At 51.2% G+C, this 23,144-nt stretch overlaps 2 protein-coding genes across 2 annotated transcripts in view; one reads left to right on the top strand and one right to left on the bottom strand.

The window, feature by feature from the left end:
* The window catches only part of LOC140681608 (uncharacterized), a 370,130-nt gene that overhangs the window by 59,614 nt on the left and 287,372 nt on the right, over positions 1-23,144 (bottom strand). The window lies entirely within an intron of this gene.
* LOC140681538 (uncharacterized) lies at positions 11,142-21,278 on the top strand. The gene is made up of 6 exons (XM_072921430.1): positions 11,142-11,193; positions 11,572-11,971; positions 12,056-12,214; positions 19,563-19,760; positions 20,427-20,587; positions 21,274-21,278. Exons 1-6 carry the CDS (start codon positions 11,142-11,144, stop codon positions 21,276-21,278), a joined length of 975 nt encoding a protein of 324 aa, XP_072777531.1.

Here is a 23,144-nt window from a genome sequence, read left to right as displayed (position 1 = left end):
CCAGGGAAACGGGACAGGGAGGGGGCGTGCGGCCCGCACCCAGCCTCCTCCCGCCGGGAATACAAAACGGCCCATCTATGCCAACCCCCAGTGGGGCGGGGAGCCCTTATACCCCATACCCCCACAGGAGGCAGCCAGCTTCATACCCCCGCCAGCGACACAATTGCAGAGTTTCCAAACACAGCCCGCGGTACCTTCGTACCCACTACCACCGCAGACAGCGCCTGTGCCACAGGGTCAGCAGGGGACGCCCCAGAACGGGACCCCTGGGTGACCCTGGCCATGAAAATAGGGAAGGAGCCCCCGAGGGTGTGGGGGACATGCCGCCTTTATGGCAGTCAGGACCCCCACATAATAGGGCTTCAGCTTTGGGCAGACACAGGAGCAGACTGCTCGATCTTGCCCCAGGCCCTGTGGCCCCGACGCTGGCAATGCAAAGCCCGCCGCGGCACCTCCACCCCAAACACGCCCGAGGGGATCCTGCTGAAGCTGCAGGAGGAAAGGGCCACTGCCACACACCCACCGCTGCCAATAAACCTGACCTTCAGAACAAAACTAATGAAAAGCTGTGAGTTTCAGTTTGCAGGACACGCTCATGGACCGTCCCCGTGATGCATACACCCCTGCTCCAGAGAGAGATGACGGACCACCAAACCGCCAGACAAGACCCAAGAATCCCACGGCGGTGAGACCCAGACATGCACAGTGTCCCTGTGCGATTTTGCGATTAGGGCTTGTGGCCAGGGGGACAAGCCGACCCAGGCCACTACCCTCATCAGCCATTTAGGTGGGTCATGCAACATCTTTCAAGTAACAAGGTGTTCAAAGAGATCACCACAGTAAACACCCCATCCTTTGTGTTCCACATAGCCAACCTGTTTAGAAGCTACCTTTCTAACCCTAAGCGAAACCAAATCCAACCTGACTAACCCCTGTTAGCTTTCCTATGATGTTAAACCCCCTTTCTACGAAGGCATTGCTTTAGACACCCCCTTCAGTTACTCCACAGCCAGTGCCCCCCACCAGTGCAGATGGGACACTCCCCGCAGAGGAATCACCCTGAGTCAAATCACAGGACAGGGCAAATGTTTTAGAAACGCAACCTTAGCGAAGCAGAAAGGCAACTTCTGCACTAAAGTTGTCAGGCCCAACAGAAAAACCAATAAGTGAGTAGTCCCATCCACATCTGAGATGTAAGTTTGCCAGAGATCCAGAGTGAATCCTTATATGTTCCTTGCCAAATTTAATAACTCTATCGATTTCTGTGTCCAAGTTCTGACTGTTCTAGGGTCCTGTACCACTCAAACGAAGAGACATACCACCTTCTCGAGGAACCTGACAGACTCCACAAAAGAGAAATTAACCATCGCAATGCTGCTTTGCCTGGGAGCAGCTGGCACAGCCACGGGTGTCTCAGCCATCGCAACCCAGCAGCACGGACTCTCTCAGCTGCAAATGACCATCGACGAGGACCTGCAGAGAATCGAGAAATCCATCTCCTATCTAGAGAAATCAGTCTCTTCGCTTTCAGAAGTAGTTTTACAAAATAGGCGAGGACTGGACCTCTTGTTCATGCAACAAGGAGGACTGTGTGCAGCCCTGAAAGAGGAGTGCTGCTTTTATGCAGATCATACGGGAGTCGTTAAAGACTCCATGGCAGAACTCCGAGATAGACTGGCTCAGAGAAAGAGAGACAGGGAAACCCAACAGAGCTGGTTTGAATCCTGGTTCAATCAATCACCTTGGCTCACCACTTTAATTTCCGCCCTGGTAGGTCCACTGGCAATACTGCTTTTAGCTATTACCATAGGACCATGCCTGCTGAACAAACTAGTCTCGTTTGTTCAGGCCCGTCTAGAAAGGGCAAACATTTTGTTCATAGGCCACCAACAAATGCTGTAAACCAAAAACTGCAAACACAGTCAGTCGCAAAAGCCTTCAGGACCTGCCCTAAAAAAATTACTCAGATTTACCAAACCACCCTTTCCTTAACAAGTCACAAGTTTGTACCTCACTCCAGTGCCTATATCTACGGCTACCTCATTTTATATATGATAAGGGGAGGGGAGATGTAGTAGTAGTAGGGACAGGCAAACGGAAGATCACGGGATGTGACGGAAAGAGAGACCCTTCCCCCCTTCTCCCTGCCCCACTTTATCTATTAACCCCAGAAGCATGTGACCACACCTGTCTCAGTAGTTTTCCACTACCGACTAACCCCTGAGACCCCACAACCCCCCTCTGACGTAGCAAAGACCCCCGAGACTATTTAAACCCACGAGATGAGATAATAAAGGCTTTTCGATCGTCCACCAAATTGGTGCCAGCGTCTTTGTCGATTAGCCCGAGTGGTCTGGAGAGGCCGGACCACCGTGCTGCCCCCAGAACCAGGTCGCCATTGTCTTTTACAAGGCAACACTTGGCCACCTGGGCACACTGCTGGCTCATGTCCAGCCTGCTGTCCATCAGTCCCTGCAGGTCCCTTTCTGCCTGGCTGCTGTCCAGCCACTCTGTCCCCAGCCTGTAGCACTGCAGGGGTTGTTGTGGCCAAAGTGCAGGACCCGGCACTTGGACTTGTTGAACCTCACCTTGGTGGATTTGGGCCCTGGATCCAGCCTGTCCAGTCCCTGTGCAGAGCCCTCCTGCCCTCCAGCAGATCAATATTCCCAGCCAGTTTGGTGTCACCACGGTTCCATGAGGCCCCAGAGGTGTCCCAATGGTCTCCATGACTCCATGAGGCCTCCCAGTGTCACAATGTCCCTTTGGTTCCATGGAACCCCTTTGTGTCACAAAATCCCTTGGATCCTTGGGCCCTGCAGTGTCACAGTGGCCCCTTGGTCCCCCCGGGCCCTGCAGTGTCACAGTGGATTTTTGGTTCCAGGAGGTGTCACAGTGCAGCAATGGTCTCCTTGGTTCCACGGTGTCACAATGGCCTCTTGGTTCCAAGGAGCACTCCGTTCCCAAAATTGCTTCCTTCATTCAACAAGTACTCGCATTGTCACAATGGCCTCTTGGTTATACAAGGTGCCCTCATGTCATAGTGGTCTTTGTTGTTCACGAAGCCCCAGAGAGTAACACTGACCTCCTGGTTCAGTGCAGTGTCACTTGGCCTTGTAAAACCTCACCTTGTTGGATCCAGCCTGTCCAGGTCTCCATGTAGAGCCCTCCTACCCTCCAGCAGATCCACACTCACACCCAGTTTGGTGTCATCTGCAAATTTGATGATGGTGGACTCAGTCCCCTCATCCAGATAATCAGTGTAGGTACTGAAATCCACACTGGCTGGCTCTGACCCCTCGGCCATCCTGTGGGTGCCCTGTGGTGGCACTCAAGGTGATCTGTTCCATAACCTTGCCGGGCACCGTGCTCAGCCTGACAGGCCTGGAGCTCCCCAGCTCCTCCTTCCAGCCCTTCTTGGGGATGGGCTCACACTGGCACCTCCAGCGCTCTGGGACCTCCCTGGTGAGCCAGGACTGATGATAAATGATGGAGAGCAGCTTGGGGAGCTCATCCCCCAGCTCCCTCATCCCCCTAGGCTAGATTCCATCCCATGCACCTGTGAGAATCTGAGTGCTTCACCTCATCACCAGCTGCTTCCTCCTGGATCACAGGGGGCTGTTCTGCTCCCTGTCCCCATCTGCCAGCTCAGGAGAACACTTGTCCTGAGGACAACCTGTGTACTTGTTGAAAATTGAGACAAACAAGGTGTAAAATCGTTTAGCCTTTTCCTTCTCTTTAGTAACTTTATCTTTAGTTCCCTGTGTAGGAGCTGAGCTTGTGACCCCTTTATCTTTAGTTATATTCTCCACTGCATCCAATAAAGAATAGAGATTCTCCTTCTCCCTGCCTTGGCTACAAAATTTTATGTAAAACTTTTTTATTTTTTTTTTACAGAAATCAACAGGTTAAGTTCTATTTGAGCTTTCACCTCTCTAATTGTCTTTCTGCATAGCCTAAGGGCATTGTAAAACACTTCCTGTGTTGCCACTCCTTTTTTCCTCTGAGTTCCCAGGAAAGCTGTATGGGCAGCCAGGACTGTAATTTTCATCACTAGCTCATCTTTTGCCACTCTGCGATAGGCAGCTCTTTCCCCATTAAGACAGCTTTCTTGAAATATGTTCATCCTTCCTAAACCCCTTCCTTTTGAAGGGCAGCTTTTGTTTAAAATATCAGTACCTGATTCAGTACTCCCCAAATCAGAATCCTAAAAAGGCCAAAGTCTGCCCTTCCTAATTCCAGTGTAGAAGATTTGTTGCTGCCCTCTGCAGAGCTTCCTGCCCTCCAGCACAGCCACACTCCCACCAGCTTGGTGTCACCTGGGAACTGACCAAGGCTGCCCTCTATCCCCTTGTCCAGATCAGCAATAAAGAGATGTAAATGGCCGGGCCAAAGTCTCCAGTTCTGGGGATGCCCCTGGATGTGACTCCATTCCTCAGCTGCTCTGAGTGCCAGGGCTTGGATGGGGGAAATGGTGGGGTGGGGGCAGGGACAGAGTCCAATGGATTGTCAGCCATAAAGGGTCTTGATTTTCATATCTATTCCAACTGCATGAGGAGGCACTTGGATTCAATGTCAACTGGGGATTTCACACATCAGTTTATTAGGAGTAAAAAAAACTAAACAGGACCTGAAGAAATCTTTTCTCACTGTCCTTTTAAATATAGTGTAATCAACCACAAGAGATTTGAAAACTTAAATGATTCCCAGGGCTTGGCTTGTTAAGGTGTTCTGAATGTTAATGAGCCCTGGGGCACTGAATTCCTGCACTGAGGAGCTGAAGGCTGAAAAAGCCTTTGGAGCATTAAAATTCAGCAGCAGCCTCCAAGTTGCTGAGGATGTCAGCAGCCCCCACTGAGGCCATCCCTGCCCAGAGACCCTGGGGGAATGGGCAGACAAGGAGAGCGTCCCTGGGGCTGGGGCAGCAGAACTCAGAGGCACCAGCGGCTCCCGCTGGGAAATGGAGTGTGGGATGGGGCTGTGAAAGCCCTGCCTGGGCTGTGCCCAGCAGGACACACAAGCCCTGACCCCCATCCCCTAAAAACTCTCCCAATGGGACATTTAAAAGGAATTACAATAGGTTCTGTCCTCTGAGTTGGATGCACTGAAGAAATACCAACAAGAGATTCTCAGGAGCTCAAAACAATAAAACAGCCTTTCTGGCAACATAGAAGATAAGAGAAACTTTGGGAAAAGGTTTAATAGGTCATTAAATCAACAAAAAACATTTCTCAAAGCATTAATCCTCGGATGTAGGGAGTTTTGGAGGTGGAATCCCAGTTTTGGCCATGACAGGATGAATGATTTTTTCCTATAGGAAAGAGAAGTGCAAGTCCAAGTGTCCTGGAAGAAGATGAGAGGTGGGCACCCTTAGGCCAAGCCAGCCAGACCTGACTCTCCTGATACCTTTTGTCTAGGGGCTATCCTTGGACACAGGGCATTTTGGAGGTGGAATCTCAATTTTGGCTGTGGGTTCCTGGATAGGAAGAATTATTTACATTAGGAAGAAAAGAACAGAGCCCCGGTGTTTCAGAGGCAGATGAGTGCCAGCCCTCAGGAAGCCAAGGCCAGCCAGACTTGTCAGTCCTGGCAGCTTCTGTCTGGGAGCTATCCTTGGATATAGGGAATTCTGGAGGCAGATCCTCAGTTTTGGCCATGGGTGCCTGGTGGAGATGGATGTTTTTTTCTCATAAGAAAGAAAAGCACACGGTCCCAGTGTCTGAAAGGCAGATAAGAGGTGACCCTTGGGTGGTCAAGGCAGCCAGACCGGTCTCTCCTGGCAGATTTCATCTGGAAACAATCCTTTTACATAAGGAAATTTGGAGAAGAAATCCCAGTTTTGGCCCTGGTTCCCTGGAGGAGAAGGACAGTTCTCTCCCATAGGAAGGAAAGCCCAGAGCCCCAGGGCTTCAGGGGCAGATGAGAAGCAGCCCTCGACATGCCAAGGTGGTCAGGTGGTCCCCAGGAGGCCCAGCCAGCCAGACCTGTTCCATGTTCCCTTGGTTCCATGGACCCCACAGTGTCACAATGGTCTCCTTGGTTCCATCAGGCCCTGGAGTGTCACAATGTTCCCCTTGATTCTGCAGTGCCACAATGGCCCCGTGCTTCCATGAGGCCTTGCAATGTCACAATGGCTTCGTGGTTCCACAAAGCCCTGATGTGTCACAATGGCCCCTGGGCTCCGTGTGCCCTTGCTGTGTCACAGCGGCTCCTCTGTGACACTGCGGCTGCACAAGGTCACCATGGACCCTTGGTTCCTTGGGGTCTCTGAGTTCACAATGGTCTCCTTGATCCCATGAGGCAGCACAGTGTCACACCGGCCCCTTGGTTCCATGAGGATCTGCAGGGTCACACAGGTTTGTGACATTTGTCCTTGCTGCCCCTCACATCCCCCTGCCCCACAAACAGCCCCGAGCCACCCGTGAGGGACAGGCCCTGCTGTGCCAGGCTGGGCTCCGGGCTTGGCCTTTCTGCTTCCCCCAGCCAGCCCAGGCCTTGCTCAGCATTGCAGTTCCCTGCTCTGAGCCTTGGGCTCCCTGCAAACCTGGCCTCAAGGATATGCTCTCACCAGTCCCTGGGGAGCCTTTGGCAGTCCCTGCCCTCACTGGGGCCCAAGGGACTTGGAGTTTTGCTCCTGACTCCTTGAGCAGCTTCTTCAGCCTTCTCTCAGTGCCTGAGGGTTCTGGACTCAGTCCCAGATCCATGGTGGGGATCATCAAAATACAGAAAGCCCTCACGGGTGCTTTGTCTTCATTAAATTGTTTTCAGCTCTCCAGGGCTTGTGCAGCTGATTGGAGTCAGTTTGGAGTTCTATTAAGGAGGAAGATTTCCAAGTGCACCTCATGACCTTTTTTTCTTCAATCAAATGTGTATTTTTTTATTTTCCAGTTCAGAGAAGAGCTGATAGAAGCATTCCCCAGGTGATCTTGACACTGAAGTTCTCCTTAGGAGGTCTGGGCATGTAGAAAAATGAGTCCCCTGAGGGCTGACCCTGTTTGGACAAGCTGCTCCTCACCCCCAGCCTCACCATGCCTGACATCGCCCACCTGGCACTGACATCCCTGTGCCCTGCAGCAGAACCTTGTCCCTGAGCTCTGCAGCTCCATGTCCCAGCCCATTGCACCGTGTCCCACCTGCTCTCCTCAGGGCTCTGCCTGCACACAGGCCCAGGAGAAGTTTTCCTCTTGGGAAGGAGAGAATGGAAAAGCCTGAGCAGGTTTCCTAAACAACAAACCCCACTCAGGAGCCACCTGCTCAGTACAGGCTGCCTGGAATGGTGTCACCTTTCTACAAGGAACAGTGTGACCAGAAATGATCTCTGGAAGCAGAATTCTCTGAGTCTCCCAGTTGAATCCTCTGTCCCACTCCTTTCCCTGGATCTCTGTTTCAGATGGAAGCTGCTGGTGCCATCCTCACCTTTAACCTCCCTCTGGAATGCAAACAGGTGTTCCCAGGTGTGTTAAGCAGGATTTGCTCAATGTTTCCATAAATCTTTTGTGTCCCCCATGGAACGAAGGGGTCATTTTGGCACTGAGGGGGTGACGTGGAAGCAAGGAGACAATAGTGACCCTGGGGTCCCATGGAACCAAGGGGCCATGGTGACACAGCAGGGCCACGTGGATCCAGTGGTCCATTGTGACACTGTGGATCCAAGGAGACCATGGAGACACCCCCAGAACCTCATGGAACCAAGGAGTCCATGGTGACCCAGCGGGGCTGCATGGAGCCAATGGTCCATGGTGACACTGCCCATCCAAGGAGGCCATTTGGACACTGCAGAAGCTCATGGAGCGAGGTGGCCATTGTGACACTGAAGAACTTCATGCCACCAAATATCCATGGGGACACAGCAGGGCATCATGGAACCCAGGAACCGCTGTTGGCAGTACGGAAACTCCTGGAACCAGGGGCTGTTGTGGCACTGCAGCACCAACACAGCTGCTGCACCTTGTCCCCTGCCCTGCACAGCTCCTTGGGAGGCACGGCAGGAGCAGCACCCTGGGAGCCTCAGGAATGTCCCTCTGGGATCCATGGCACACACTCCCAGAGGCTGGAATTCCAGTTCCCAGCCAGGAAAAGATGTTCCTGCCCATGAAGGAAAAGCTCTTATGGAAGAGCCAAAAGCCAAGTGCAGCAGGATCCTACAGTGACATTTCACTGCCAGCCTTCATAACTTCACCCATGGTTGTCATAGCTCATGGATTGGGAATTAAATCAGGGCAGGGCCTGTGGTGGGAGCTGTCCTGGGTCAAGGGAGACACTGAGAGAGAAAAAGAGCAGGCAATAGAAGGCAGGAGAGAAAGGAGGTGTTTTGGTTTGGAATGACAGGTGTCTGCTAAGGAAGGCAGGAGCCTCTCCTGAAATAGAAAAATGTAGACTCTTTCTTTCTGAATTGTTATAAATTTGAAATAAAGGGGGGTTCTCAGGTAAAAATATGGGAGCAGGAATAGCAGTATTTTCTCAGGGAAGAAAATAAAAAGATAAAATAAACAATGCAGTAAACGAAAACAACACTGACAGAGCCAGAATACAACCTGACAGTCTGTTGGACAGGGTGTTGGCCACAGTCCAATTGGAATGGTGGCTGCAGTCCTCCTGCAGTGTCAGTTGTGGCTCTGTTGGAGAAGTGATCCTGTAGAAAAGGGTGTCTTCTTCTGAAGAGGAAGAGGCAGCTGTTCCTCTGAGAAATCCAGCCCAGAAAAAGCTTTGTTGGTGGGCCAGAATCTCAATACTAGATGCAGGTAGGAATGCTTGGCTCCTCCCTCTGGGTGGAGCAGCTCACAATGGGATGTTACAGTTCTTATCAGTCATGCAGTGACATTCAATAGCCCATTATCAGCAGATATCTCCCCTGACTGAGGATTGATTGTGGAAGAGATAGGGAAAGACTGCCCACTTAACACAGCACAACTGCAATACAGATGGTAAATAGAACAAATACATCTTGCTTTTCAGTCTGGGACAGGAGGTCACAAACAAAATCAGCTGAGAAGGCGGCACTCTGAAAAGCAAACCAGAACTGACAGAAAATGAATGGGACAGAAATCAATAATTCTGACAGTTTTATTTATTATCAAAATAAATCACACCCACCCAGCCCCATACAATCCTGATCCCAAAACCTCAAATTTGGATCTTACTTCTCTCAATCTCCTTCCAACCCCATCTAACCCTGGAGGCGGAGTAATTGAGTAATTTTGGCATGGGACTGAGGTGGGAACCAGCCATTTTGAGGTGGGATTGAGCAATTTTGAGGTGACAGAGCAATCCACCTTGGCTTTTGGAGTGCAAAGATATGGAGAATACTCCCATATATCCCCGAAGAACCCACAAATCCCCCAGAATATGTTTCCAAACCGTAAATTCCACCTCAAATAACTCTTAGATGGAGGGACTTTTGACATCTCTGGTCAATACTCTTTTTAGTCATTTTTCAGGTGTTTTTAAGTGATAAAGACAAATCAGAAGAAAATTAGGGCCAAACCAAAACCAGATACCCCTTGAGCATCCCTTGAGCACTGGACAAAACAAACTTGGCAGAAATCAAACTTAACCCTCCATAAAATGCCTTGAGGAAGATTTGCTCTTCCCACAAGTCACTTGTGATGGAAACACATCAAATCCCAAACATGAATAAACTGAAAATAGAAGCAATTCTGTGGTAAATCCAAGTTTCATCAGTTCCTGCACAGCTTCAACTCAGCTGCTGGCAGGTTCCGATAAAAGGAAAGTGGAAATTTGGCCCAGTACAGATTAATAAAGGGAAGGGAAAGCTCTGTGTAGCTGTCACAAAGGTGACAGGGACCAAGAAAATAATGATGCTCATATTTGGCAAAGTCCCCAGACCAGTGAATTCGGGAGTTACTTGGGAATTTATCTACTTGAACTGGGCTTCTTATAGGAATTTACTGGTCTTGAATTCCTCACATTGGGGTGAATGATCCTTGTCAGTCTTGCTAGTATAATTTGTTCCCTTTTCTCCAGTTATTGTAAAAAAAATTTTTCAAGGAAGGACAAGAAAATACTTTCTTTACCCTGGCCACCCACAACAGCCATTTTCCTCATAAGTTCTCCCAAAAGTCACTCAGAGGAAGCTGCATCCAAGTTACTCCAGAAAGAGGCAGAACCTTCGCAGAGGAAAGACCCATGCTGTTGTCAAAGGCACTTGGGGTCAGACAGCAGTGCCCTGAACTCACTGTGCAAAATAATGTCTCAATCTGGCTAATAAAATTTTTAGAGAGATGCCTCTGCCTCAATGAAGGTTCTAAGGAGACCAAATCCAAAGTGGATGTTATTGAACAGTAAATGTGAGGTAGAGAGAGAGAGATGGAAAGAAAGAGAAAAGGGGAGAGAGCAAGGGAGTGACACGACAGAGATCTCCCCTGGGGTGGGGCAAGTGTGACATTGTCCCCTGTGTGCGTGGCCTTCCCAGGGTGGGGGTTTTACACCTGAGCCAGTTTGGGTAAGGGGGGTGGTGTTCACCCCCCACCCCGAGCAGGGATTGCCTCACTGTTTCAGGTTACAGTGTCAGATGTAACCAAAAGTGTTTTCAGTCACCATCTCCATAAACTGTTATCAACAGGTGGGGCAGTGTTCTTTATCTCTTCCATGGCTCAGCCCTGATAACGCCCTCCAGGGGCCATCTTCTGTTAATGGGCCATTGAGTGTCACTGCAGGACTGATAAAATTACATCATCCCATTGTGGGATGCTCCGCCCAGGGGGAGGAACCAAGCATTCCTACCTGGATATAATCTCACCCTTGCAACACCACGACCACCTTGCCTACTGCATTCCCAGAGGACAAGAGCTCCATAAGCACCACTGGACCTTCAGAGGAAGACCAGACCCTTCTACAGGATCACCGCTTTGACAGAATCACGTTCATCACTCCAGCCGGACTGCAGCCACCATTTCATCAGACTGCTACCACCACCCTGACCATCGGGGTGTCAGGTTATATCCTGACTCTCTCAGATTAAGCCAGTGTTTCTGTATCATTGCCTTGATCTTAATTTTCTTACTCAATTGTCATTCTGGCTTAGACTCTCCCCCTGGTTTGCTTTCAAACCAGTACAAAATTCAATGTGCTCATCCCTTGTTGTCCTCCCAAAACAGAATTTCCCATACCCAAATCTTCACGAAATGGAGGAGGAGGCTGTGAGGAAGAGGAAGGCGCCCTTGGACATCCAGGCAGGTGAGGAGGAAGTCAGTGCCCCTTTCCCCCTCTCTCCTGTTCCATCTCCTGGCCCAGCCTGGCCCCTGGCTGCAGGACAGCCCCGCTGCCGACGCTCTGCTGATGGGGATGCACTGGGGGGATCTCCTTGCCCTTCCTTGTGGCACGGAGGCAAATCCCACCCTCTCCTTGTCCTTCCTACCCCAGAGCAGGAGCTGATGATGGAGACCAGGAAGGACAAATCTCTGCAGCACAACCTCATGGAAGAGGCCGATTTGAGCAACTCCACAGCACAGGAATCCAACAGGGAGGAAAAGCCCCGGAGATCCCACAGGAGGAGGGGCTGCAAACCCAGCCCAGGGTGCTCTGAGGAGGAAAGGCCCACTCTGGGTCAGGAAGGTGGGCAGAGCTTCAGCCAGAGCTCAGAGCTGGTGGTCCCTGAGAAGCTTCACGATGGGGAGAAGCCCCACAAGTGCTTGGAGTGTGGGAAGAGCTTCAGGCGGAGCAAAAGTCTGAAGCGACATCAGATGATCCACAATGGGGAATGGCCCTACAAGTGTGGGGAATGTGGGAAGGGCTTCAGCTGGAGCTCCCACCTCATCATCCACCAACGCATCCACACAGGAGAGAGGCCCTACGAGTGTCCCGAGTGTCAGAAGAGGTTTCAGACCAGCTCCCATCTCCTTGTACATCAGCGGATTCACACGGATGAGAGGCCCTTCCGCTGCCCCGACTGTGGGAAGGGCTTCAAGCAAAACTCCACCTTTGTCACCCACCGGCGCATCCACACAGGGGAGAGGCCCTACATGTGCCCCACATGTGGGAAGAGGTTTCACTCCAGCTACAATCTCCTCCTGCATGAGCGGGTCCACACCGAGGAGAGGCCCTTCCTCTGCTCTGACTGTGGGAAGGCCTTCAAGAAAAACTCGCACCTCATCAGGCACCGGCGCATCCACACTGGGGAGAGGCCCTACGAGTGTCCCCAGTGTGGGAAGAGCTTCACCCGGAGCTCTCACTTGACCCGACACCAACGGAGCCACCGGTGATGGAAGCCCTGTGAGTGCCCCAACTGCAGGAGGAGCTTCATGCACCGCTCCAGCTTCATCCCCCATTGAAGAACCCACATTGGGAAGAGCCCTGGTGATCCCTGTTACCTGTGATCCATGCTGGGAAGATACTTGTACCTTCTCCTGCCCCTGCCAATGACCTTATATGGGATTGAAGAACATGAGGGTCTGGCCATGGCCCTGTCACTACATTCACTCCCACCTCAGGTCATTGCCAGGGGCAGGAAAGGGACTCTCTCCCTCTCTCTCTGAGAAGGGTGTCCTTTCCAGGCAGGAGGAGACATGTGGCCAGGAAGATACAATTGATGGTGATGCAATTTCCCCTGTAAACAGATTTTCTTATCCCTTCTGTTGTCAATATTTTTTCTGTTCCAGTTTGTTCCTTATCTCGTTGCTGTTCCCAGTAAATTGTTCTTATCCCAGCCTGGGATCTTTCCCTTTTTTCCTTCAGTGGAAGGTGGGAGGGCAACGAGAGCCAGCGCGGTTTTAGCAGGAGCAGGAAATTGGGGAATTCCATTCCTGAATCCCGGCCTGTGGAAACCGAGCATCCCAGCTGGTGCCAGCCCTGGTGGCCATGGCAGCAGCCTTGGGAGCAGGTCCCTGGCTGGGGTTGAGGGAACCTCTTCACTCTGGTGCCCAGGGACAGGAGTGCAGGGAGCGGCTGCAGCTGAGTCGGGGCAGGCTTAGGTTGGATCTCAGGGAAAGGTTTTTGCCCAGAGGCTGCTGGGGCACTGCCCAGGCTCCCCAGGGAAGGGTCACAGCTCCAGGGCTCTCTGAGCTCCAGCAGCGTTTGGACAGCGCTGCCAGGCCCAGGCTGGCAGTGTTGGGGTGCCCTGTGCAGGACCAGCAGCTGGACTCGAGGATCCTGATGGATCCCTCCCAGCTCAGCCACTTCTGTGGTTCTGGGATCCCATGACCCTGGGGATGGGAGTGCCAATGGTTGCCACGGAAACGGGCTCTGGCTGCAGGCCTGAGCTGGTGTCCATGGCAACCACCCCTGGCATGGGGTCTCCATGGAGCTGCCCAGGGACTGACCATAGCAACAGGGGCTGGTGATGGTACTCATGGAAACTGACCATAGCAACAGGGGCTGGTGATGGTACCCATGGAAACTGACCATAGCAACAGGGGCTGGTGATGGTTGCCATGGAAACTGACCATAGCAATGGGTCCTGATGAGGTTTGCTGTGGTAATCTGGGGCATCCCTCTGGCTGCCCTGGCAGGTCTGGGACCCTGGCAAGGGGGTCAGGAACCCCCCTGTACAGAGCCCCCAGAGACAGTGCCTGTGATCTCTGTCCATGGAAAAGAGTTTTCAGTCTTACAGGATGAATTACACACTCTGAGGGTTTGATATGAGTAATAATTAGTGTGACACGGGTGCAAAAGTAGAATTTTAGGATTCTAGATAAGGGGTTCAAAGGAGGCAAGATGGAGGAAATCGTGTGTGTCCTGTCCTTTTTCATCTTCTTCATGCCTTCCATGTTTCACTGCAGTGTTGGCATTTTTCTGTTGGTTTAGACTGGGGACACATTGTTCAGCACAGGTGTAGGTATTGGCACATTATTGTAAATATAGCACAGGTAGTTTCTGGTATATAATGTTTGTAACTTCCCACTGAGGGGCAGAGCCCTGCATGCTGCCCCGCAAGAAAGGCCTACTGCAGGTCAGACAGAACATGTTATAGATAAGCAAGAATAAACAACCTTGAAAACCAGCACAGATGAATTATGACTTCTTCTTTGGCAGCGGGGCTCAAAGACAGCAAATTTCTGCAATTTTGGGATCATTTAAATACCACAGATTCTGACATAAATGGCATCTCTGGCTGGGCTCGAACCACCAACCTTTCAGTTAAGAGCCAACAGTTTGCCTACTAATAATCAGTTATTTTGACAGGCCCTTAGAGGGGTTTCATGGGGACTTTCTAAGTGTCCCCAGGCTGCCAAAGAGCCGGGATGTCACAGGCACTCACAGGGGCTCCTGTCATGGGCAGACTGGGAGCTTTAGGCAAAGTTTATTAGAGAAGCTCCTGTCAGGTCAGGAGGCACAGAAAGGAACCCCAATAGCCCCAATAGATCCCCAAATACCTCCAAGGACCGCCAGCCTTTGTAAGCCTTTTTTTGTGAGAGGAGCCTTGGAGCAGCAGGTTCCAATCCCTACCCCTGACATTTCAAGAGCTCGTATGTAAACAATTATAAATGTGGAATTAAAACTTTATACAATTCTCCCTTAGCATTAGGAATTGTAAACCAGTGTTGGGGGTTGGGTTTTTCCTTTCTGTTTGTTCCTTATCATTGGCTGATGTTTATCGGCTGATCCCTTATTTTGGGAGGAGCTGCTGCTCTTGGAGACGGGAGTTTCCACTGCTGCTGCCACAGCCCGGGCCAGAGCTGTTTCTTCTGTCCTGGGATGAGCCTCTGCTCGTGAGAACAGCCACTAAACTGGGACCTTATTTACACCTGCCCCACTAAAAGACAGACCTATCCCTGTCTGCTCGGGTGCCCAGGATCCTGAGCTGGGCTCTCCCTGCCCTGCTTGGAGCCCCTCACCCCCTGCCTGCCGAGACATCCTGCCAGCCCAGCTGACTGCTTTTTGCCAGTCCTGCTGGGGCACCGAGCTGACTGCTTTCTGAGAGTCCTGCTGGGGCACCGGAGCCGGCTGCCCCGGGGTTTGTGAAGCAAAGCCTCTCTCCAGCCCTTCCCCCTTCGGACAAAGCCGCCATGGCCCCGCGCTGCCGAGCCCGGCCGGAGCGCCCCCTGCAGCCGCGTGGGGGTCAGCGCACCTGCCCTGCCCCGGCAGCCACAGCGCCCCTGCTGGCTGTGCCCGGAACTGCACCGCAGGGAAAGCGCCACGGCCCAAAGGCCGGGACTGGGCTCTGCTCTGTTTGCTGTTCGTGCCGCAGCTGCTGCTGCTTGTTTGCTTTGTTATACACACTAGGAAAGAGCTGACATTCCTATTCCCATATCTTTGCCTGCCTGAGAGCCCCTTGATTTCATGATTCTAATAATTTGGAGGGAGGGGGTTTACATTCTCCGTTCCACAGGAGGCTTTTTGCTGCCTTCCCTAGCAGCCACCTGTCTTGTAAACCAAGACCAGTTTTGGCACCCGATGTGCAGCCTGAGGGCATTGAGAGAAACAGGGTGAAATAAGAATAACAATTCTTGAGTAACATGATTTTTTTTTGTTGCACTGGATATAGAAACCTTGTTAGGTGTCACCATGTGGTCTAGCTTACCCTGGTTTTGGTGGCACATGGTTGTGGCTACATTTTTCCCATCCTATAACTATGGCAAATCTGGCTGATAATCAATTTGTTTGATGGGTTAATATCGTGAGGAATTTATGGATTTTTAATTTCCTCTGGACGGTGGGCACACAGATTTGAGGCTACCACACACTAACTGTATGTGTTTGGAATTACTTTAATAATGGCACCTACCATGAGGAAATGACACCAGGGGAAGTTTTCTCCCAACTCCTCAGCCAGCTCTTTGGGTCTACAGTGGTTGGTGTTCCTGCTATGCCTGTTAAGCCTATTCTGTTCAGCATTCAGAAGTAAGGGAAGATTGACTAAGATAACTATCGTAGCAGGGCGTCCCCAGCCTGTAATAATTAGCACTGACTCCATGATTCCAGAAGGCTGATCAATCACTTTATTACATTATCCTATATTATACTGCTAAGAAACACTCATCGCTCTTGCAGACAGTCTGATACAGACAGACCAGACTGGTTAATTGAAATCCAAACACCATCACCACTGGCCAATTTAGAAATCACCCTTTGATAAACAAATCTCCATAATACATTCCACATGTGCACAACAACAGGTGCAGCAGGTGAAGATTAAAATTGTTTCTCGTTCTTTTCTCTGAGCTTTCTCACAGCTTCTCACAGCTTCTCAGGAAAATCCTGGGAGATCTCTCTCTCTGCTCAGAGGATATGTGATTACCACAGGTCAGTTGTGACAATGCAGGTCCAAGGACACCACGGTGACACTACGGAACCTCATGGAACCAAGGGGCCATTGTGACACTGTGCTGCCTCATGGAATCAAGGAGACCAATGTGAAACTCAGAGACCCCAAGGAACCAAGGGTCCATGGTGACCTTGTGCAGCCGCAGTGTCACAGAGGAGCCGCGTTGACACAGCGAGGGCACACGGAGCCCAGGGGCCATTGTGACACATCAGGGCTCTGTGGAACCACGAAGCCATTGTGACATTGCAAGGCCTCATGGAAGCACGGGGCCATTGTGACACTGCAGAAGCAAGGGGAACATTGTGACACTCCAGGGCCTCATGGAGCCAAGGAGACCATTGTGACACTGTGGGGTCCATGGAACCAAGGGAACATGGAACAGGTCTGGCTGGCTGGGCCTCCTGGGGACCACCTGACCACCTTGGCATGTCGAGGGCTGCTTCTCATCTGCCCCTGAAGCCCTGGGGCTCTGGGCTTTCCTTCCCATGGGAGAGAACTGTCCTTCTCTTCCAGGGTTCCATGGCCAAAATTGGGATTCCTCCTCCAAAACTCTTAATTCGGTAATGTCATGTGTGGTATTAGAGTTATTGTCCTCAGGTGGGTATGCTCATGTGTTGTCCCTCCTGCCCCCTTATGTTATGTTTCCCACCAAATTTGTGTCCTCACGCAGGGAGGGACTGCGCTGGGAAATTAGTTTTTTGATTGTCCCCCTGGGTTGAAGGCACCTTGCCCTTGCTGTTGGTTTTTAAAACGCAAGAAGTCCTCTTTGAGGGGGCAGTGAGATGCCCAGTGTCCTTTCTTATTGCAGAGGTTGCAGGGCTTTCCTGGGTGGTAACCTTTGGGTGGTGGCCCAGTGAAGCGGCGTGCAGGAGCTGGGGCCGCGGATGGCGTGTGGGCTTCGGTGAAAAGACTCTCCGTGATGGCGTTTGGGGTGTCCCCTGAGGGTCCTTTGATGGCAGGGTGACCCTTTGAGCGCACACGTCCAGCATGTCTTGGAGTGTTGGCTCTGGGTCGAGGGGCAGGCTCAGCATTGCCTGTCTGCAGGCCTCATTGGCGTTCTGCAGGGCGATTTGCTTCACCATGCCTTGCTTCAATCCCTCCTCTGGAACCTGTGCTTCAGCTGCCCTGTACAACCTGTCTGTGAAACTAACGAAAGATTCCCGTGTCTCCTGCTTGAGAGAAAAACAGTTAACAACAGGACCACTGGGTCTTAACTTAAAAAATGCTTTTTCTGCCACCTTGGCAGTTGCTGCCAGTGCCCCTCTTGGAATCTTTTCCGCCTCTGTTGTTGCCACGTCCCACTCCCCCATCCCGCACAGGTGATCAATGGTTAACATGCCTCCATCGGTGTCAGAGGAGGTCTCGGCTTTTGCCCAAAGCTGGGGTAATGCATCTCGTACCTCCCGCCTCCATGCGGATTCCCATACCAAAAACTCAGCTTGAGTAAGCAAGCACAAAAACAGAGCGCGCATGTCAGCAGGGACGTACTCGTTGGAGGAAAGTATGACTTTGAACAGTCCCCTAAAGTATTCACTTTCCCGGCCAAACTCCTTTTGGGCTTTGCAAACATCCCTAATCACAGCCTGTGGGATAGGGGCCCACTGTGCCAGGGGTCTGCCCCTCTGCCGCGGCGTGTACGTGACCGGTGCAGCAGAAAAGGCGAGCAGGGGCTGCGGCAGGTCACGGCTTCCCCCCTCCCCCCCCCCCCTTGGGAATCGAGGCGTGGGAACCAGAGGGCGGGTCGCGGGAACGGAGGGCGGAGGCAGGACCAGGGCTAGGGGGTGTGGCTGGTATTACCTCACCCCCAGGGGCGGGGTCGGAGGGAGGACTGCTGAATGATTCATTAGGGGAGGTGCCAGAAGGGGGTGGAGGGGAGGGGTGGGTGGAGAAGTCTCGGGAGTGGGAGGGGTTGGCTGTAGGGCGAAAGGGGTCGTTGGGAGAAAAAGCACGGAGGGAAGGGGATGGGCATGCCATGAGGTCCCCTCCATCTTGTGCCCTGGGGCAGGGAAGGGGATTATTTTGGGAAAGGTCCGGGAAAGGTTGTGGAGAGGGATCTGGGATTTTAAAACTCACAACTTTACTACTATAGGGCAGGACTGTACAAAGAGAGCAACTTTGGGGAGGGGAAGGGTGCAGGGCAATGCCAGCATTGTCCTGTGATGGAACCTGGGGGTTGACAGAGAGGCCAGAATCTGCCTGCGGCTGGTTTTGCCGGGATGCCTGTCTGAGAATCCCCGGGCTAGGGAGAGAGGGATAGGAGAGGGAGTTTGGGGGATTTGGGGGGCTTGGGGGGCAGCATTCGCCCTGGGCTGGCTCTGGCTTCCCTTCGCAGTTATTTTTGACAATATTTCTCAATTGGATTGCCAGATGGATGAAAATTGAGAGGGACTGGTCGTCCTTTTGAGCAATTTCTTTTTCAACTCGGTCCCAGAATTGAATTTGGTACAAATTTGCCTGCGAGATGTCCTGGAAGGACTGCAGAAGCCACTGGGCAAAACACTTAACGTCTGACTTTTTACATCTCTTTCCTCCCCCAACTAAAATTCCTAGGATTTGAACGTAAATTCTCTCGTGCGACACAGACAATTTTGCACCCATTATGTCGATGTTAAAGTGTGTCGCGAACCTCGCGGCTGGTAAAATAACAAAAGAAAAAAAATACCTCTATCGGAAAGCTAGGTAGCCTGCCCTTACACACTCCCTGCAGCGGGAGACAGAATGTGGGATCTTATCGCCCCCTTGTGGGAGAAAGAGAAACCCACCCCAGAAGGAGAAGGGTGTACCCAGCCCAGGGGACCCCGGTAACTCACCACGGGTCCAGCGACGTCCGAAGGGGAAACGAAAAGTCCAGCTGTGAAGTTTTCGCCGTGGGGGGACCGAACTTCAGCAGTGCAAGCCAAAGCTGCCGGTCCAAGCCCTCTGGAAGCCCTGGCTCCTTAAAACGGAACCGCAGCTTGCGAGGGTGTTGTAATGTCCACGAGGTAAATCCACCAGCCTCTCGGGGCTTGGTGGTCCTCAGTCCGTTTGCCTGGAGCTCCCAAGCAACGCGGTGGGCACCACAACTGCCTTGGTGCTCTCTTGTCCCCACTTTGTCCCAGCTAGCTCTGTGGGGGGGTGAGAGCACGGGCAATTTCCGTGTTTTCCAGCGAGCCCTCGCGGGCGTCGGCTGGTGCTACGTGGGTCTGGGAGTGAGGCGAGTCCCGCGGCGAATAAAAGGAGAGAGACTTTTCTCCCGGGGGCAGAATCCTGGTTTATTGCGGCTTGGTTGGGAAAGCAAAAACCGAAAAGGCTGCAGCATGCCCCGCTGAAGTTTGTTCATGCCGCCTTGCTGGTTTGGGGGCAGGGCGGCGCGCTCCGAAGCTGGCCGCGAGCCAGGGGAGGCGGCACGCAGAGCCGCGGCGCTGTGGCCAACTCGCGTGGGTGCTGTGGCGACAACGGCGGCAGCAGCGGGGCTGAGCGGCTGCGGCAGCGGCGTGGAGCAGCCGCAGGGGTCGGCAGAGAGAGAGAAATCGCGGCGGAAGCGGCTGCGGCAGTGGCGGTGGTTGCGGGGTGGCAGAACGCCAGGGCCGGGCGGGAGAAAAAGCGGCGGCGGGCCGGGCAGCAGCAGCACGCAAGGGTCGGCGAGAGAAAAGCCTGGGGCGTCCCCAGCCCGCGGGTTAAGTACCGAACAGGGGAAACCCGGGGCGGCCAATGGGGTAACGCCACGGGGGGTCTGAGGGCAGTGGGGTACAGGGGTACATCCAATAGGGGATGGACAGGTGGAGGGTCCCAGATTGTCTGCCGAGGCAGCCGCGTGACTGACAGATGGTCTGAGGGATGTAAAGACAGTGACTTGGCACTTTCCCGGGAAGGCAAACCGCGGGGAGAGATGGGAAAACCCGGGGGGTCGCTACAGAGCGCGGGGGGGTACATGGAATGAACTTATACATAGTAAGACACATAATAACACAATTCCACACCCAGGTGTCACTCGGGTGTCACTCAGGTGTGCCAGGTGTCACTCAGGTGTCATTCAGGTGTCACTCAGGTGTCACTCAGGTGTCGCTCAGGTGTCACTCAGGTGTGCCCAGGTGTCACTCGGGTGTGCCAGCTGTCCCCGCACAGGTGCCCCGGTGCCTGACCAAGCCGTCCCTCCACATGAAGGTGCACTCGCAGGTGCTGCAGGTGCAGGGCCGCAGCCCGGTGTGGGTTTCCATGTGCTCCTCAGGTGCTGTTTGATCCCGAAGCGCTCGCGGCGCTGCGCGCAGGTGAAGGCCGCAGGCCCAGGTGCAGGTTCAGGCGCCACTCGCGCGCTGCGCTGCGAGAACGCCTTCCCGCAGCGGCACACCAACACCTTGGCCGAGCCGCACCAGCTCACCTGGGCGGCAGGTGAGGGCTGCGAGGGGCCGGGACCCGCCCCCACCAGGATTCGGGCAGCTCTGGGCAAAATTCCCAAATTTTTGTGCGTAAATCCGGCGGGTATGGTCGAAATTTTCCTTTGTAAACTAGGATTTTCTTTCTCCTGCAATCTGTGGTTTTGCAATCTTTCCCCAGCTGCAGCTTGTGGTCTTTTAAACCTTTAAGAACCTTTTTGTACAAGCACAATTTATTCATGTATATTTTACATAATCATGAATAATTCCATAACATATAACATTAGGGCTGCAGAGATCCCTCTGCAGGTTCATGGGTGTGAAAAACACCAATCACTTGGTTTTTAAAATTTTAAAAGTTTGATAATTTTAAAATGGTTATAAAAATAATAGAGTAATAAAGTTTAGAGTTAGGACAATTACAAGACAATAAATAGCAAAGAATTACGGACGTCCGGATGCTCTTGGACTCTAAGTCAGGAAAAGCATGACTTGTGAACAAAGGAATCACCCTTAAACCAATACACTTGTTGCATATTCATACATCCTTCATGGTTATGCATACATTCTATTCGAAACAAGAAACTCTGTCTGTTGTACATCAGCTGTTTCCTTTAATCCCCTGGCATCTTGGAGTCTGAGCAAGGCCTGAAGAAATTAGCTTCTTCTGATAAGAAGCCATAAATTCCTCTCCTTTGGAAGATTGAGGTGTTCCTTGAAGCGAGTATCTCATTCCTAAAAAGAAAACTCCCGCCACGTACATAGTCTCTATTTTAATATTATGTTGTAACCTAAAACTACACTTAACACAATATGTAAGAGAATTAATACAGCATAACTTTCTAACATGATACATATAATATTCATTGTTACATTTGCAAAAAGCCAGTCATAAATATGCATTTGTCACAATCCCTCCTCTTATTCTTTATAAATCATTTGGCTTGAGCAATATTTCTTATCCTCTTGCATTCTTTGGACTCTGTTGGTAATCAAATAAAACATGGGATTAAACAAAGAAGAAATATCAAAACACTTGTAACACATAAAAGGAAGAATCCTAATTTCTTCCACCATCCCATTCTCAATACATTACCCCACCTTTTAGTTTTTAACATTATTTTCCCTTTGGTTGTTTTTGGATTGATACCAGGGTCATAATTTTTTTTCTGATATCCTTTGTTTTTTCCAGGATGACACCCTCATTGCCATCTATTTTCAACAATCTGTACACCCCATTCTTTAGCCAATAAATAGCATAAAGCCAACCTATTTTAATACACTGCAGTTATAGTTTGGCTTTGCTGACTCAGTATTAATTCCAGTGCCTGAGCAGCTTTGTTTGTTATCTCCTCTATAACTGCTTGGAGTCCTATAATGCGATGCAGTATGTAATTTGGGGTTAATACAGAGCTAGATTGCTGTGCTTGTTTTACCTTTTTTTTTTTTTTTTTTTTTTTTTACTAATTGTCTCTTTACCGAATCTTGGACTACATCTCTAAGATCAAATGTAAAACAAATCCATCTCCCTCTTTTTGGACATTCCATGCCCCAAGTATTACTACTTTTTCCTAAGTTCCTTGTAATCCAATATTTGTTCCCATTTTGCCTGCAGGTACTCAGTTTGGGTGGGTCTGTGGCTGTTGACATGGGTGTGTGTAACAAAAAGGAACTTTGGTTCCTTTCCGTGTAATACTTTCTGTAGCATTTGGGACACAATCTTGCTGGTATCTCAGAAGGGAAAAGACAACAAATGAGAGACAGAAACAGGAATGACAGAGGTCTGGCATGGCTTATACCCCCACCTCCCCTGCCTGTGGGGTTGCTTCCCACAGCAGGTACGTGTGATCTTCTCGGTGGTGAGTACAGTGCTCAATCCAGGCTTGCCCTCTGTTTCCCTTGTCACTCCTTTTTACTCATTTTTTTAGATAAGTCCTTTTTGACACTCCTTAACTGTGGTTTCCCACTGTTCCTCAGGTATCTCTCACTCAACAGGCACTAATAATTCCCATCCACAAAACAAAGTTATTACTTCAGTTGTTTGGGTTCTATCTGTATAGGGAATTGATTCAGTACTCGATACCTCTTGCAACAAGAACATAGATTTTGTGAGCTACAACACCAATTATTCCCATAATTTGAACATTCACTTGTAACCCAGCTAGCGTGTCCAGTATTGGGATGAATCACATAAAATATACAGTACAGTACTGATGGCAATTTCCCTTCTTCCCTGTACAAGCCACAGGCTGAGGCCAGGCTATAAGAACTCTTTGACTGAAACACTCCCGATCCTCCTGTTTGAAGTGGCAGTGTTCCTCTGCCAAGGAGGTGTTGGAGGCGTCTCAGGGTTTATTTAGGCAGGGCTTAGAACCAGTGATGCAAGCTTTGCCTTATTTCTCAGTGAGGTGTTATTCTTTGTACCTGCCTTGGATCATTTGGGTCTTCCCAAACCATTACCACCCAGTCCTGGTTGGAAGTCAATTTGGTATCACCCGGTTTAGATGTGATAGTTCATTCCTCAAGTTTCTTCACAAGTCCTTTGGTTTTGCTGGCATGAATTCACCCTCTTT

This window comes from Taeniopygia guttata, chromosome 37 (assembly GCF_048771995.1).
Source record: "Taeniopygia guttata chromosome 37, bTaeGut7.mat, whole genome shotgun sequence".
Classification (NCBI taxonomy): domain Eukaryota; kingdom Metazoa; phylum Chordata; class Aves; order Passeriformes; family Estrildidae; genus Taeniopygia; species Taeniopygia guttata.
The sequence above is the reverse complement of the archived record's forward strand: the minus strand, read 5'-3'. Positions and strand labels throughout refer to the sequence as shown.